Source organism: Astyanax mexicanus, chromosome 12, assembly GCF_023375975.1.
Source record: "Astyanax mexicanus isolate ESR-SI-001 chromosome 12, AstMex3_surface, whole genome shotgun sequence".
NCBI lineage: Eukaryota > Metazoa > Chordata > Actinopteri > Characiformes > Acestrorhamphidae > Astyanax > Astyanax mexicanus.
The window spans coordinates 7,141,295-7,158,582 of NC_064419.1; the positions used below are offsets into that span (position 1 = coordinate 7,141,295).

Sequence of the window (17,288 nt, forward strand, 5' to 3'; positions counted from 1 at the left end):
AGCGGACAACCTGACCAAGAGAGGTGGTGTATATGGAGAAGAGTAGGGGTCCCAGTACCGAACCTTGGGGAACCCCAGTGGATAAGGAGCGGGCTGAGGACAGCTGTCCTTGCCACGACACCTTGAACGAGCGCCCAGTGAGGTACGATCTGAACCATGACAGCACATTGTCTGCGATCCCCATTTGACTTAAACGTCAAATGAACTTTATATGATGTCATTCTGGATTGCAGAAAGAAATGGGCTTCTCCAAGAAAGCAATATACAGTACAGTCACAGCTCCAAAAATATTCTCGTTTTTGAGCTATTATATGCAGCATTGTTCAAGTTTCATAATAATTGCATATTTGTAGTTAAATGTTGTTCACAAATCTTAATAATTACAAAACTAGCATAGGCAATTGTCACAAAATCAAAGTTCATGAAATATATTTGTGTTTTTTTTTTATCAACATTTTACGTAAGCATATATTGAATTATATCAGTTAGAATCCAGGAACGACAATACATTTTTCATTTTGTTACTTTAAGCTTTTCCTCCTTTCTATGCATTGCATACATACTTAATTCCCATTCATTAAAATGTAATCATCGCAAACATTCGCGTAAAAACTAAAACGTTAGCATTAGCACAGGTTGGGCCGTCCACAAACAGCTATGAGTAGCTCACCCTCCACAAACAGCTGACAGGAAGTGGAGTCATCAACAGCATCACAGGTGAAGATGTCCTCATCTGAAGTGCCCACTTCGTCAATGGTGAGCTGTCTGTAAACACCATCACTCACCACCTGATATTTCCCGTGAGATACGATTTCACGGTTCCTCTTGTACCATGTGACCTCAGCGTTGGCGCGGGAGAGCTGGCACTCCAGCAGTGCCCTGTGTTTATACATGGCGATCTTCACCCGGAGTGGCCGTGTGATATGAACCGGAAGCTCTGCAGGAAGAAGATTAACACAGCCGAAAATTAAGATGTGTTTAACTCTTGTGTGGTGTTCGGGTCTGTGGGACCCGTTTTCATTTTTCATCAAATGATACTAAAAAAATATATTTTCTAACTCAAACTCATTGGCATTTGCTCATTTTTTGTAAAAAACATATATCAAAACACATTTTCGATAAACACACACTGTACACCCCCCCCCCCCCCCCCAACCATTTATATTACATACAGTGTGTTTGGCCAAGGGCTAATAAACATTGCTTCATTTGTAAATTTGAAACTAAACAAATTTTCTACTCATATCTTGAGTTAAATTCATTTTCTTTTACATTTTATTAAAAAAATAATACAAAAAAGAGTAGCACTTTTTGAAAGAAATGCAACATAAGAAAGGTAAAGGGCAAATATTAACCATATAAGCTGTTTATATTGCTTGCAATTTAGGTGAAGCAAGAATGTGTAAAGCATTTTTATGTGAAATTGCTTAATTTGTGAGTAACAAAAATATGAACACCACACAAAGGTTACAAATATTTATCTTTGTTGGTAAACTTAATTATAATTACTTTATCACTCTTATTAGTGATGAGTAAAATTTGCTATGTTGTCCTAACTTACCGTATGATTTCACTAATGCACTTCCTATAATGCTCTGGTCTTTAAACTATATATCAGAGTTTTTTTTTTTTTTTTGCTAAAATTGTCAGGAATACCAGGCAGGAAGACAGGGATGCGCAAAGGGACGCAAATGAAGGTAAGGCTGATTTATTAAATAAATAACAAATAAACAAAGAAACAAGGAAACAAACCAAAACAAACGAGAGGTAAACAAAATATAAACAAACAGGGAGGCTAACAAACAAGGAAACTAAAACAAGAAAGAATAAACTAAACTAGGAAATAAACAGGGAAAAACACTGAGCAAGAAAAACTAGAGCTATAGGATAAACGTGGAGCGACAAAACAACATGGGAAGGTGCAAAGACCGACAAGCAAACACTGGCACAGGAGGACTATATAACACACACGGGAAGTGGAAACACCTGGGGCTAGGGGGCGGAGCTACAAATTACACACAGGTGGAAAAGTACTGAGACAGAACACAAGAGCACAGGTCACGTGGGGACCACACAGGCACGAGGACAGACAGGAAACAAGGCAAGTGTGACAAGATGTGACAAAAATATATATAGTCTTTTTGCAGTAAATATCTTTGTCTGGAGATTATTTGTATAGCTTTACTAGAAAGTAGTATTTTTAAAGTAATAGTTAAGTGACTACATTTTACCTGTAACTGTCAGCACTGCCGTCGATGAAACTCTCTCAGCCATAAACATGATCTCCCCGGCATCCTCTGGCTTCACGGCTCTGAAGGTCAGTGAGTGAGTTTTATCTGTGTTTAAGTTTAGAAATACATTCATTTAGTGCACTTTTTACTTTTATAAAACAAAAAAAAACCTTTGATGAATGATTATTATGTTATTCAACTAAACAGCCTCCCCATTCTCAATCCAAATCCTCACCTTCACGTCTGATCTTAACGTTGTCTCCCGCTTTTATTCTGCTGCTGTTCTTGAACCATTTCCCGTCCACTTCCTCCAGGTTTACCTCACACACCAGCGTCACTGTCTCTCGCTCTGTCACACTGATGTCCTGAAGATGCTTTACTATCTCTATATCTCTGGCTGGAGGAAAGAAGGAGGGATTTATTAAAAAACTCAACCCATACCAGGTAAGTACACTGTAAAAAATGTCCATAGAATTTACGGTGAAAAACTGTCAAACCATGACAGTAAAAGACTGTAAACGCTAAAAAGGCTAAATACTGTTTCGGTAACAACAAAATACCGTAAATTCATATATCATCCAATACACTAATTTTTACACATTTTCTCTGGAAAAAATACATTATTTCAACGTAAAATTCTCTTGCACTGTGTTTATAACAGAAATTTTCCGTATTTTTGGATAACTGGTAAAACCGTAATTTCTACATTATTTTTTTGTGAATAATACATTTTTTCTTTGTTAAATATACAAGCCATTATTACATTTCCGTATTATTTAGATAACAGCCAAAACCGTAATTTCTACATTCATTTTTTGTGAATAATACATGTTTTTACTGTAAAATATACAAGCCAGTATTACATTTCCGTATTTTTATTAAACAAGCAAAACTGTATTTTCTACATTCATGTTTTGTGAATAATACATGTTTTTACTGTTAAATATACAAGCCATAATTACATTTCCGTATTTTTACTCAACAGGCAAAACCGTAATTTCTACATTCATTTTTTGTGATTAATATTTTTTTTTACTGTTAAATACACAAGCCATTAATAAATTTCCATATTATTTGGATAACGGCTAAAACTGTAATTTCTACATTTATTTGTCATGAATAATATTCTTTTCACCATTGAATACTGTAAAAAATGTCCGTGAAAATTACAGTGAAAAACTGTGAAATGGCAACAGAAATAAACCGTAAAGCAAGAACTAGCTTATTGTTGTAGAATAAACATTGAATTACCATAAATTAAAAAACTGACATGGCAATGGTAATAGATTGTAATATTAAAAACAGCATATTACTGTATAATCACTGAGAAAAAATGTAAAATTTACGGTAAAATACTGGCAGCTGTGGTTGCCAGAATTTCACCGTAAAATAAACAGTTGCAAATGTATAAGATATTACAGTTTAATTCTTGTCAACAGTAAATTTCATATTCATAAACCGTTTTGTTTACAGTATATTCTTGTGAAAAAAAAGTATATTACATTGAAGGAGAAGGATATTATTAGGGCATTGTATATAATGAGTTTGTTTGCTCCTGGATTTTATTGATATCCGCAGGGTCTGAATGGGATGTAACGCAGCTGTCTATGGGGCGTGGTTATGTTAATTAGATGTTTAGTTTAGAGAAGTCACCATGATGTAGTTTCATAGCGGTTTTATCCACCTGGCTGGGTTTTACACTATGAGTATATAAGTGATTTTACTCTCCGAGCACATCTCTGTGCTGTAAGTGAGCAGTAGTCCAGTTAATGAAGTGATTTTGATAAAGATCATGCTGTTTAAAACTGTATGTTGTTAACAACACACGTTTACAGCGAGAATCAAAATTATTGCACAACCACATACCAAGTGTTTTAACAAAAAATGACCATAAAATAGGACAATAAATGCTGTGGAATGGATAGTTTTTCACTTAAAAAGCAACAGGGTTACGTTGTGAATTGTTCAGCTATACCATGAGTTTATACACAATTTCACCGTTATTTTAACAGTAACTCCTCTTTATTGGTACATTTTCAAACTGTTGTTTTTACAAGTGTTAAAATACCTTACTGTAAAGCCATATACAATATCACTGTATTTTTTACGGTAAAAAATGGCAACCACAGCTGCCAATTTTTCACCGTAAATTTGACAAGAATTTTTTTTACAGTAGGCTTTTTACAATGTAATATACTTTTTTTTACAAGAATATACTGTAAACAAAACGGTTTATGAATGTGAAATTTACTGTTGAAAAGAATTAAACTGTAATATTTTATACATTTACAACTGTTTATTTTACGGTGAAATACTGGCAGCTGTGGTTGCCAGAATTTTACCGTAAAATAAACGGTTGCCATGTAAAAGATATTACAGTATAATTCTTGGCAACTGTTTATTTTACGGTAAAATTCTGGCAACCACAGCTGCCAGTATTTTACCGTAAATTTTACGGTGTTTTTTTTTACAGTGTATGATTTTCTGGGAATTTCAATGAACATAGAATCCAATTTTTGACTTGGTTTTTCCCAAATGATAATAACTAGCAAGTTCTAGGATTCTAAATATATTTAAAATAAAGTCCTGAGTTTAGTGCTGGGCGATAAAATGATAATGGTAGCTATCGAGGAAAATATATATCGTGATAACTATAATAAGACGGACGATAGGATTCGATAAACTTTATTTTCTATTTCACGCTTAAGTAGCGCTGTGAACAGGCGCAGCACGCGATCAGGCAGCGCGCTGAACTGCCTCTGCTCAGCCAAGTACCAGTTTATATATTTGTCCCCTTTTACTTGTTTTAAGGGCCATACATATGGGGGAGTTCCAGACCTGTGTGGATGTATAATGACTTTTTAAAATTAATTTAAAAGCTGTCTGAGCACCTTTTACCCACCTGGCAAGATGTGGACATCCTAGTGTCTGTTCACAAGGCTCTGAGCTGGCGATTTAGCTGTGATTTTGGCCATAACTCCCTTATTCTGTCACTTATGAGTAAAAAGAAACCTTTAAGTGTAACAGAAAGTGATTTGATTTATATTGTGATATATATCGATGGTATCGGCTGATATGAAAAACTATATTGTGATAAGATTTTTTTCCATATCGCCCAGCCCTACCTGAGTTCCAGCGTTTTTCATTTTTTCTGGAGCGTTTCACTTGTGGTGAAAACGTGATCTGGTTTCGATCTGACCCTGCTAGCAAATGTACTTCTTTTAATTGAGCTAAACTGTTGATAAGGCTGATAATATACTGCTATAAACAAACGCTGTCTCTGCTGTCCATGCTGTTTACATACAAGGTCTGTGCTGCATTCACTGATTGCAGGCATGGCACTCGGTTTAATACACCTGCGCTGCATGTCCCATTAAAAAGACACTGTGTTTAAAAGCCCTGCAAATTTCCAACGTTCTGTGTTAAAGCAGCTTAACACTGGAACACAGAATTGATTTCTTTCTCTATATTTACTTTCTTGCTCCCGTGTCTTTGACCATCTCTGACCAATCAGAGGAGACAATGTGCTTGTGTGGTTTATTGGTGGTTTATTGATTTTTATTTCCCCTCAAACAAATGAGTATATATGTCAGGTGTGGGGTGTAGGGAGGACGCGGAGGCGGACGCATATGCAAACAAAAGGGATTTATTGAAAAAACAGGACTGAGGAAACTTGGGAAAACATGGAGTACTGACAGACGATAAACGTACAAGGATCGACACCGGGGAAATGGAACACGGACCTTAAATAGAGGTGCACACACACAGGGAACAGGAAACACCTGGGACGAAGGGGCGGAGCTACAAATGAACACAGGTGAGTGGAAAAACACTGGGAATGAAACACAGACCTGAGAATAACACAGACATGAGAACCAGACAGACAAAAGACCTGACAATATACTTCTATTTTAATTGACACCACTAAAATAAGTATAATTGCATTTTACATTTCCTACATTTCCAACAAGCTAAAAAGCAGGAAATAAACACTGAAACAAAAGGGCTACTTATACACTGCAGCTGACAAGGAACACCTGGGGTAGATAACAGCTGACTGGCCAGTGTTCAACCTCACTTAATCACAAGATAAATACTCATAGTTGCCCAAGTCACCTCTGGAGGTAACACTAAAACTATGTCTCTATCATTGCTCACTGGGGCTCAACATGCTATTACTGCACTATGAAACTTTGGTGGAGCTGCACAAGATATCTGTGTAACGATATCTTGTGCACCTCCTTCTGCATGCTTCTCTTACTTCTGAATCTCTATCTGTAACTCTCAGCTTGTCCACAAATGCATGTGAAAAGTGTGTCCTTTAGGGGTCAGTGTGGGGTAAGCCCAGGAGCAGGAAATACCAAGGTTTCCACCATATGTAAGCTATTTATTTTTTATTTTTAAAGGATTCCCAAACCAACGTTATATGAAACACATTTTTTAATCAGTGAAACAAAACTGTTATGCTACCTGTTACTGTGAGAGTAGCTGAGCTCTCGGCTCCCTCTGCCTGAAAGCAGATCAGACCCATATCTGACAGAGAGAGCCGGGTCAGGGTCAGAGTGTGAGTCTTCCCCTGAGCTGAGATCCTGCAAGTGGGCTTGGATTTGAGCGGAACCCCATTCCTGCTCCAGGTGCCGCGGACGTAAGAATGGCTCAGGATCACCTCGAAGGTGTGGGCCTCCTTCTCACACAGCGTCACGTCCTCCAGACCCTTCAGCACCTCGATCTTCTGCACTAAACCCAGAAATATGAGGAGCTTATAGTGAGAAAATGCTGCGTCTTTATACAGAGTAGAATATCACACAGTTCTGAGCAGAGTGTTCCTTGCATGCCATGATGGATCTTCCTCCTCATTACTCAGCGCTCATCTAAGTTCCCCCGGGTCACCATGTCCTGTTTTTGAATAAATAATCATACTTTATCAGCATTATGAATACTGTCTTGGAAAAGTGATCCAGGACAGCTATTCAGACAATTATCACATTTTCTAACTGATAAAACTGATCTTTTTTCATCCTGTTATTTTGTGTGTCGGGTCACATTTAACCCTTGTTTTATGTTCGGGTCTGTGGGACCCGTTTTCGTTTTTCATCAAATGATACTAAAAATATATTTTTTCTAACTCAAACTCATTGGCATTGGCTCATTTTGTGTGAAACACATATATCAAAACACATTTTCGAGAAACACTGTACACCCCCCCCCCCCCCCCCCCTTTACACATTTATATTACATACAGTATGTTTGGCCAAGGGCTAATAAACATTGCTTCATTTGTAAATTATATAAAATACACTCTATGACAGAGTTAAAGTAACTATTTTTTGGAAAGTGGCCTTTTAACTTTGTTCAGTAGTTAAATCTGAACTATTAAAAAGTTAAAAAAAAAAGTTAAAATACTTTTCCCATCTAGAGTAAAATACAGCTCTCAGCTGGGGTTAATTTTACCTATTTTAAACTCCTTCACAGTGTTAACAATTAATGCAAAAATGTATGTTATTAAACTAATATTATAAAAAAAAAAAACTTTAGAATATTTTAAAATCCTTCAACATTTAGGAGTAAAAATGGCAACAAAAAGCATCATTACTGATTACAATTACAATTTCACACTCAACAAGTGTACGCAAGTGTATATTTTTTCAACGCATGGCAACTTTAATGCTGCATTGCAGTTCTCAGTGCATTACAGCACTTTACGGTCACACTTTACGGTGCAGAAGATGGTAACTTGCTCTTACAGCCAACAACACGTCGGCTAGGCAAATAACCATTATGTAAAATATCATGAAACACCCCATGGAAGGATTATAACACTGACGGTGAGCTAGGACTGGGAGACACGCCCATTAGAGAGTCACGCTCCCCAACACCTTGGAATAAACTCTGAAATACTACACCGCCAACTTGTAGATTAAGTAGGAGAATAAACTCACACAATTGAACACTTTCACACATTTTGTTTAACTCCAGAAATTTGCTGTGCATCATAACCTGCTGGTTCATTTAGGCACGACAAAAAACACAGCAAAATATCACAGCCATGCTGGAGCCAAAACGAGAACAGCAGGGGACAAACATCTGTGATCCGTCTCTGTAATGACCGTCCTTCAGTCATCAGCACTGCGGGGGGGCGGGGGGGGCTGGGTATAATTGAGCTGGATGACGAAGGTGAAATTTGAGATCATATGAAATTTGATAAGTTAAGAACCTCATTAACAACAACAAAACCGTGTGAAAACATATCTCACTTCACTTTATACATGTTCACACGCGAGATTACATTCCAGTTCCAAAGAACATATTTAATACTTGTCTAAGACCTTATAAGAAACACAATGTAATTGATTAATTAGCAAACTGAATAGTGTTCTAACTCGAACTGTGCAACAAATAAAGTTAAATTTATAAACAACAGCTTCCATTAAGCCCTTACGACAATGAAAAGCAAGTATCTCCTTTTTTGTCGATTTTTTGTTTACTTCATAATTTGAATTTACACTACATCAACATTTCTTGATGAATGGACCAATAGAAAATCTCCTTAAATAAACTTCCTAAAATTACCTAAAATAAACTTCTTGACACTGAATTCAATTGAAAGTGATTTTATCTTTCTCCTGAAAAGATGCTGGTTTTGGAGAAACACGTATTAAACAGCAACAGTATCAACAATATAATTCAGTTATACTCATTTATCACCAAAGGAAGATATATATATAACTCTGGAAAAAATTAAGAGACTGCTTCAGTTTCTGAATCAGTTTCTCTGATTTTGCTATTTATAAAAAAACATAGCTGTTTTATTCTATAAATTACAAACAACATTTCTCCCAAATTCCAAATAAAAATATTTAAGTCATTTAGAGCATTTATTTGCAGAAAACGAGAAATGGCTGAAACAACAAAAAAAGCTACAGAACTTTCAGAACTTAAATAATGTAAAGAAAACAAGTTCATATTTATGAAGTTTTAAAAATCAAGTTCAGAAATCAATATTTGGTGGAATAACCCTGTTTTTTTATTACAGTTCTCATGCATCTTGGCATCATGTTTTCCTCCACCAGTCTTACACACTGCTTTTGGATAACTTTATGCTGCTTTACTCCTGGTGCAAAAATTCAAGCAGTTCAGTTTGGTTTGATGGCTTGTGATCATCCATCTTCCTCTTGATTATATTCCAGAGATTTCTAATTTGGTAAAATCAATAATCTCGTATTTTTTTCAGAGCTGTATATTCAATACTCAGTTCAGTACTCACTCAGCAGTCCTCTTCAGTTCATCCTCATTCAGCTGAATGGTGGGAATCCAGCAGCAGCTTCACTTCACAATCCAAAATCACACTTTTCTCAGAGTGAGGACGGAACTGCGGACCAAGACCACCAACAGATACACAGAGTTTATCCCAGCTTTGTGTTTGTTTTGCACAAATCCCCAAAGATTAGCAGTAAAACCGGGCCAGAGTTGGACACGGCGGGTCCGAGCACGGTCCGGTTCCCCGAGCTCCAGCGATTCTGTTGTGTTGTGTTTTTTTTTTCAGCTGGACTGAAGCTTAATGCTGAACAGCTGACATATCTCTCCTCACACTCTCTTTTCTAAAATAGCCGTGTGTCATTATCCATAAACATAGCAGCCTCTCACCATCAGACAGCACTAACCCAACACTGTCCGCTAGATTTGAGACGGCACTGCTGACAAAACATGCTCTGAAAATTAGGAATAAATTGATTTTTAAATTGGAAGACTATTGGTCTTTCAATAAGGTTCACAGAAATAACAGGAACAACCTGATATGTTTTGTATATAATACACCCACTGAGCAATTCAATTTAATATACATACAGGGGTTGGACAATGAAACTGAAACACCTGTCATTTTAGTATGAGAGGTTTCATGGCTAAATTGGAGCAGCCTGGTGGCCAATCTTCATTAATTGCACATTGCACCAGTAAGAGCAGAGTGTGAAGGTTCAATTAGCAGGGTAAGAGCACAGTTTTGCTCAAAATATTGCAATGCACACAACATTATGGGTGACATACCAGAGTTCAAAAGAGGACAAATTGTTGGTGCACGTCTTGCTGGAGCATCTGTGACCAAGACAGCAAGTCTTTGTGATGCATCAAGAGCCACGGTATCCAGGGTAATGTCAGCATACCACCAAGAAGGACCAACCACATCCAACATCCGTTACTCCCAAAACACACCCATGATTAATTAAGATAATTAGTAAATGCTTTTTTTTCGCATTTCTCATCCTCGTGCTCCGCGCTCTCGTCGTTGGTCTCTCTCTCTCTCACGCCCTCGCCCTAGCGCGCCACGCTCTCGTCGTTGGTCTCTCTCTGTCTCTCTCTCTCTCTCGCCCTCATGCTCTCATTGTTGGTCTCTCTCTCTCTCTCTCTCTCTCTCTCTCTCTCGCCCTCCGCGCTCTCGTCGTTGGTCTCTCTCTCCCTCTCTCTCTCTTTCTCACCCTCGTGCTCCACGCTCTCGTCGTTGCTCTCTCTCTCTCTCTCGCCCTCGCGCTCTGTGCTCTCTAGCCGACGTTCATTTACAGTGATGTCTGCCGTTCGTGACACATACTGTGAATTAATTTACGTTCAAGCTCTTTATTAAAAAATGTGTTGCATTCAGTTCAACGTTCACGAAAAAATGAGCGTGTTCAATGAATGCGTTCTTTTGAACTCGTTCACTCACAACACTGTCAAAATGTATACAGGTCTGGCCATTCCCAAACCATCCTGTGAGGTAACACTTTATGATTGCATACTGCAATCTGATGACTTGCGTATTTTGGCATGTCAGTGTAAATTCTCACAGTAGAGCAGGATATGTGATCTACAGTGTGATCCTGAGAGTGCAGCAGAGAGTGACCCAGGCTGGAAAGACAAGGGAGATTAAGGGATTCTATCTGCCATGGTGATACGTCATCACTTGCCATACAAGCTCGTAGGCTTGTGGTGCATTAAAAAAAAAGACCAGCACTACTACTAGATGCAGCAGCAAGATGTAAACACCCTAAAATGCAGTAATTTAATCCCCTAGATAGATCGTTAAGACATGCTGGATGAATGTTCTCCAATAGAAACAAAAAGAACATGTCCATTTTCCTGTCTTTTTACAGCCATTGCCAACATTGAGTGATTGATAGTGACAGTGACCAGGCTTCTGCATGTCAACAGACCCCTCCTCTGAAGGGGAGGATGAAGCAAAGCCTCTGTAGTTTTGTTTTGTTGGTCTGTTTGACGGACAGGAGCATGTGTGAGAGAGCTTTTCAGACAGTGGCCATCTCTACTGGCTGCAGTGAAAACGGACTGGGAGTTACACAGTAGATGCTGGAAACATGAAACATCAGCTATTCTTCTATTTTGTTGTTGTTGGATTAACTGTTTCTACTATCCAGGGGTGTAGTCTACTAGATTTTGTTGTGGAGCACTTCTGCAGGGATTGGGCCGATTCAGCCACAAGAGCAAAAATCAGTGAAGTCAGGGTGTTAATCATCCCCAATCTCCCAACTCATTCCATTCAAAAGAATTGGACAGAGCTCCAACGTTCCAGAGAACACAGTTCCACTGCTCAACAGCTCAATGCCGAGTGTTTTATGCCCATATAGCCCATGTCTGGCATTAGATATGGTGCTAATTGGTTTATTGCCAATAGATTTGTTGGCAGTAGATTTCTGCATGGACTAGCTGATTGCATTCATTAGAAGGGGGGGTCCACATATGTGTGTATTTTATTTTATACCCTGTGAATCTGAGCAATGGAACTTATGCAAAATAATGACTCTGCTCCCCAGTGTTTTTTTAATGTTAAAACAAAACATTCAATAAAAAAGATTTACTCAAGAAAAGAAGGGTTATGGTTGGTTGATTTGCATGCAGAAGGCCTATTTCTATCAAACCACTCTACGCATGCCACTGAAAAGCACCAGGCACTCTTATGTTGAGTAGAACTTAGGCTTTAATGAAAATCCAAGGCTTTTTCGCAAAAGTCCTCCATTACATTCCATCTTCTTGGTGGATTTTGTTGAGCTTTTGACCCCATTAGGCTGGATATGTGTTGTAAACGTAACTGTTCACATACTTGACTCTGTGCTACACGTGTCAGACCCTGTCAGTTCCATCATTGCTTCATTTCTTGCAATCCTACGTACCACACAAATGAAAGATAGTTACACAAATGCATAGTTAAAGTGGCAGTCTGTATTATTTTGTTTCTGAACTGAAAGCAGAAGCATTTCTGAGTAGAAAAGAGAGAAAATATTGTGCTTAATGGCACCAGTGTGCCGAAACGACCATCCATGCTAAACCTCATCACATGTAGAGCCTCTCAAAGAGGATCTGACTCAGTTTGACTAAATACAAGTGGCTGGTGGAGCAGTGGAGACTTCAGAAGGGGGAACTCAGAGCTCAGTTGCTCATTCACTCATAGTAAAGGCAAACCAAAAGCATAACCTGGAATCGGATTCATCCGCTCTGAAAGGGACCGCATCACACCCGTCCAGTTTAAAATGATTCTTCTGCATTCTCGATGCAATTACCCATTCTCAACAGAGAGGGCTCTAAATCCCCTAAATCCCAAAACTTGTGGACATCAGCTTTGGCATCAAGTATATCTCTGCCATTACAGTGTATGAGCAGCAGTTGGATTGTAGGGCTGTTCTAGAGTTGTGTAAAAGTACACTACATTAAAACACAGTTCTGAGTAAATTTACCATGATTAGGAGGAGTCTAGTCTGAGAATAGTGGAAGGCCTACAACCATGTGATAGGGGCTGTTCTAAAGTCTGTATGTGAATGAGCCGTCTACAAACTAAGGGAGGGGAGGAGCTACAGATGCAACATCTCAGTTATTCAGTATTTAAGTAGTTAGTTTCAGCTGCAGATCATTTACTGAACTCCTTATGCATTTTCGATTAAACTGCTTAGTAAACAGGGGTGATGACTGAGGGGTTCTTCTACTTCCTGTTTCTTTCAGGAAACTCTGTGTGTTCTGTGTGTTCAGGTGGATTATTACAGACATTCCCTTATCTTGACGCCTAATTTGATTGGCGGAGACAGAATACCATTGATGGCAATTTATAAATAGCCATATTGCTGAGGACCTGTGGCCATGTGAGGAAGTGTTGGGTGAAATTAGAACTTGACAATACATCTGAAGCCAGCACTTAAGCCTCCGGGTCCTTGTGTAGAGTCCATCACCACGAGTTTCACATTTCCCGTGGCCCTGTTCCTCTCCTCCCTGCTGACAACCGCCTTAACGAGCGTGCACGCAGATCTACAATCAGCTCCACATGCGAGGGATATTGTGAAAGAAGCTCTGCATGCAATTATAGCTGACTTTTATTTTCAGATCAAATCAGAGCGATCCGATCAAAATGTCCTGCTCGTAATGATGTTATGAAGTCCTCCCTTCATTCTTTAGGCCAGAGTCTGCGTAACATGTCGGTGGTGTTGCACAATTATTCTAAATCAGGGGTGTCCAAACTACGGCCCGTTTTTTGGAGCGGCCCGCGAGGTATTTTAGAAATAGAATAAAGGTTGCCCCGCTGTTAAGCAGGTTTTTATAATGTGAGATTCAAAGTTTGAACGCTAGGTGTCAGAAACGGGCCAAAGAGTCTAAAAGCGCTGAGAGTGAAGTTTTAGCGCAGAAAAACAGGCCAGAGAGTCTAAAACCGGAGAGAGTGCGCAGTTCTAGCTCAGAAAAACGGGCCAAAGAGTCTAAAAGCGGAGAGGGTGCGCATTTCTAGCACAGAAAAACGGGCCAAAGAGTCTAAAAGCGGAGAGGGTGCGCAGTTCTAGCGCAGAAAAACAGGCCAAAGAGTCTAAAAGCGGAGAGGGTGCGCAGTTCTAGCACAGAAAAACGGGCCAAAGAGTCTAAAAGCGGAGAGGGTGCGCAGTTCTAGCACAGAAAAACGGGCCAAAGAGTCTAAAAGCGGAGAGTTTGCGCATTTCTAGCACAGAAAAAACGGGCCAAAGAGTCTAAAAGTGGAGAGGGTGCGCAGTTCTAGCACAGAAAAACGGGCCAAAGAGTCTCAAAGCGGAGAGGGTGCGCAGTTCTAGCACAGAAAAACGGGCCAAAGAGTCTTAAAGCGGAGAGAGTGTGCATTTCTAGCGCAGAAAAACGGGCCAAAGAATCTAAAAGCAGAGAGGTTGCGCGTTTCTAGCGCAGAAAAACGGGCCAAAGAGTTTAAAAGCGGAGAGAGTGCACAGTTCTAGCGCGAAAACGGGCCAAAGAGTCTAAAAGCGGAGAGGGTGCGCGTTTCTAGCGCTAAAAGCACCAAAAAGTCAAAAAAATTGTGGAGGATTGATGTCAACCTTTAGAACATGAAATCAAGAGTTTGCCGCTTGTGGTTTTGGAACATAAAAAACACATAACACATAAACACATAAAAAAAATAACATTGCCCTTCACTTTAAAGGACTTTTCACACATTTTATACAGTTTTATTTGATTTAAGTTAAAAGATTCTTAAAAGGGTTAACAATTTGTTTACACTTTTTCTTATTTATTTAGCTTTAGCTATAAACTTGAATACTTTAAGAAAGTAACCTTAGACTTGAGTGACATCAAAAGAAAAGTAGACACATTCTGTGGCATGTTTAACAATTACTAATATGAATTATATAAATCTTCTGCCTGATATTACATTCCTATATCCTGAGGAGATCTTTCTTTCTTTCCTCCCACCATCAATAGTGATGCAACAACACAAGGAGGATGAACAGTTGCACACGCCTTCTCCAATACATGTAAAGTCAGACTCCGCCTCTTTTCCTACTGCTGATGTAGCATTGTCGAGTAGCATTACAGCGCACTCGGAGGAAAGCGCAGCGACTCGGTTCTGATACATCAGCTCACAGACGCAGCCTTGTGCTGTTGTGTTGATCGACATCACCCTAGGAGCGATGAGGGGGAAGAGTGGCATCTACCCAAGGCCAATTGTGCTCGCTCAGAGCTCCAGCAACTGAAGGCAAGCTGCATGAACGGGATTCAAACCAGATTCCAAGTCTAACTGAAATTGTCCACCCCGCCGTACAGTTCGCCATGGCAGTGGACACGTGCATGACAGGAAATAGAAAGAAATAAAGTGAATAAGTGATTAAGCTGGACGATTACTGTGTGGTCCTATGAATATGATTAATAAGAGTATTTTCAGTCATCAGTAAAAGGTCTGTCTCACTCAAACAGCACAGAAACACTCTGGTGTTTATCAGGTCCATATCCTTGAGCCGTGATCACGGCCCAGCCCATTTGCTGCTCTGAGATAATCTCTTAAACCCCAGTCTGGGGGACGTCTCAGTTTCAGCCGACCCCAATCAATGAGCTCCACTCTTCTTTACTGAGGCGGTGAAATCCCCCTCTCCTGTCAGACGACCTTCACGCTGCTCTCGGGCACACGCTGTCTTTTCACCTCTATGTTTGGGTCTGAGCTAAAAACTGCAACCTCGGCTCTGGATTCCAGACAAACTCAAATTTGTCTGACATTTATAAATATGCCAAGATGATCAATTCAATCTATATATATATTTGTTAGAATATTTTTAAAAATCATTCTATAATCAATCTGACTGCACAGTATGGCTCATTTAAATCAGATGTGTTTAGGCAGGGAAATCAGCAAAAACTGTTGGAATTAGACATATTGAATGTACTAGTGCATCTCAACAAAATTTATTTATCATTGTTACATTGTTACTAGAGGTTGGATCGGGCCCAAAAAATCCGACCCAGCCCGAACCATAAACTGCCATTATGAGCCCGAGCCCGTCCCGATCCGCCCCATCAACTGTCTGTTTTCGGGCTGATTGAATGAGCAAAATATGATCAGAATTATGTTAATAAACACTGTAACATAGAGCATAGAACTATTATTTAATTAAAATGATTTTTAAGAACAGCTACACGCAGCGCTGCAAGTCAAACGTGGAGGAGTTCACGTGCGAGAGAGAGAGAGAGAGAGAGAGAGAAAGAGAGAGAGACACAGAGAAAGAGAGAGAGAGAGAGATTTGCGTGTTCTGGTGTATGAGCTACTCACAGGTAAAGGTTCTCACACACTGTATCTCCTGTTTCTCTTTTATCTCCTCGTGCTCATATTCTAATCCCCTACATAATTCTGCAGCTCCCTCAGTGTTTTCTGTCGTATTTTGCAGCTAGCACAAGCTCTTAAAACTAACACCGCGGATCGCGAGGTGCAGCCGCGCTGCCGGTGTTGTGCCGAATCCGACTCCCTGCTGAATCCGACTCCCGCTTCGCGGACAGAATCGGCACAACACCCCCCGCTGTAGAACTGCGGGAGTGAAAACAGCGCTTATAAATAAATGAGTTTTTTCACTTTCAGTTTTTGTTATTTGGTTTGTTTTCCTTATCAATAATAATTGGTTACTTAGCAACATTGTGATTATCACACCAGAGCTTTATTTAAAAATAAAAATATAATTAAAAAACAGATGCCTACATCTCAGACTATTTTCTGAAGCCTGACCCGACCCGAGGAATGTGGTGGGAAATCTCGGCCCGAACCGACCCGAGAATCTAAGCTCTAATTGTTACTTTATTTCAGTAATTCAGTTTAAAATGTGTGATCTATTTTAAGAGTTTACTTATTTTATTGTTAATGATTACAGCCAATGAAAACATAAAAAAATGTTAGTGTCTCAGAAAACTTGAATATTATTTAAGACTAATTGTTACTTTTGGCAGTGTGGGCAGTGTGCCAAGTCCTGCTGGAAAATGAAATCCACATCTCCATAAAAGTTGTCAGCAGAGGGAAGCATGAAGTTCTTTCTGTAAGATTTTTCGGAAAAACACTGTATTGACTTTGGACTTAATAATATAACACAGTGAACCAACACCAGCACATTTCACATTTTGAACTGCATTACTGAAATAAAGTAACTTTTCAGTCACATTCAACATTTTTGAGATGCACTAGTATAACTATAATGTGGTATAACCTTATAAACAAAAATGCTGCCAGCTAAAGTGAATGGCTCTTGTAACACCAGAGCCATTGTAACATTGTAAAAAAAAAAAGGTAGTTTTCTCAATATAAGG

The 17,288-nt window shown here is 39.2% G+C and overlaps 1 protein-coding gene across 1 annotated transcript; it reads right to left on the reverse strand.

The window, feature by feature from the left end:
• Nucleotides 1–546: 546 nt before the first annotated feature.
• Nucleotides 547–7,064, reverse strand: LOC111192617 (obscurin-like). The gene is made up of 5 exons (XM_049486019.1): nt 7,022–7,064; nt 6,702–6,968; nt 2,467–2,628; nt 2,232–2,336; nt 547–937 (listed from the first exon to the last, which is right to left on the reverse strand). The coding sequence occupies exons 1-5, from the start codon at nt 7,062–7,064 to the stop codon at nt 627–629; spliced, it is 888 nt and encodes a 295-aa protein (XP_049341976.1). The 3' UTR covers nt 547–626.
• Nucleotides 7,065–17,288: the final 10,224 nt, after the last annotated feature.

Excerpts from the sequence above, each read along its gene's own strand:
- LOC111192617 (XM_049486019.1), bottom strand. The coding sequence starts at position 7,064 with ATGCAAGGAACACTCTGCTCAGAACTGTGTGATATTCTACTCT. Across the intron at positions 2,337-2,466 it reads CGTTAAGATCAGACGTGAAG|ATAAAACTCACTCACTGACC; the intron begins GTGAGGATTTGG and ends ACTTAAACACAG. Across the intron at positions 938-2,231 it reads GGCAGTGCTGACAGTTACAG|AGCTTCCGGTTCATATCACA; the intron begins GTAAAATGTAGT and ends TTCTTCCTGCAG.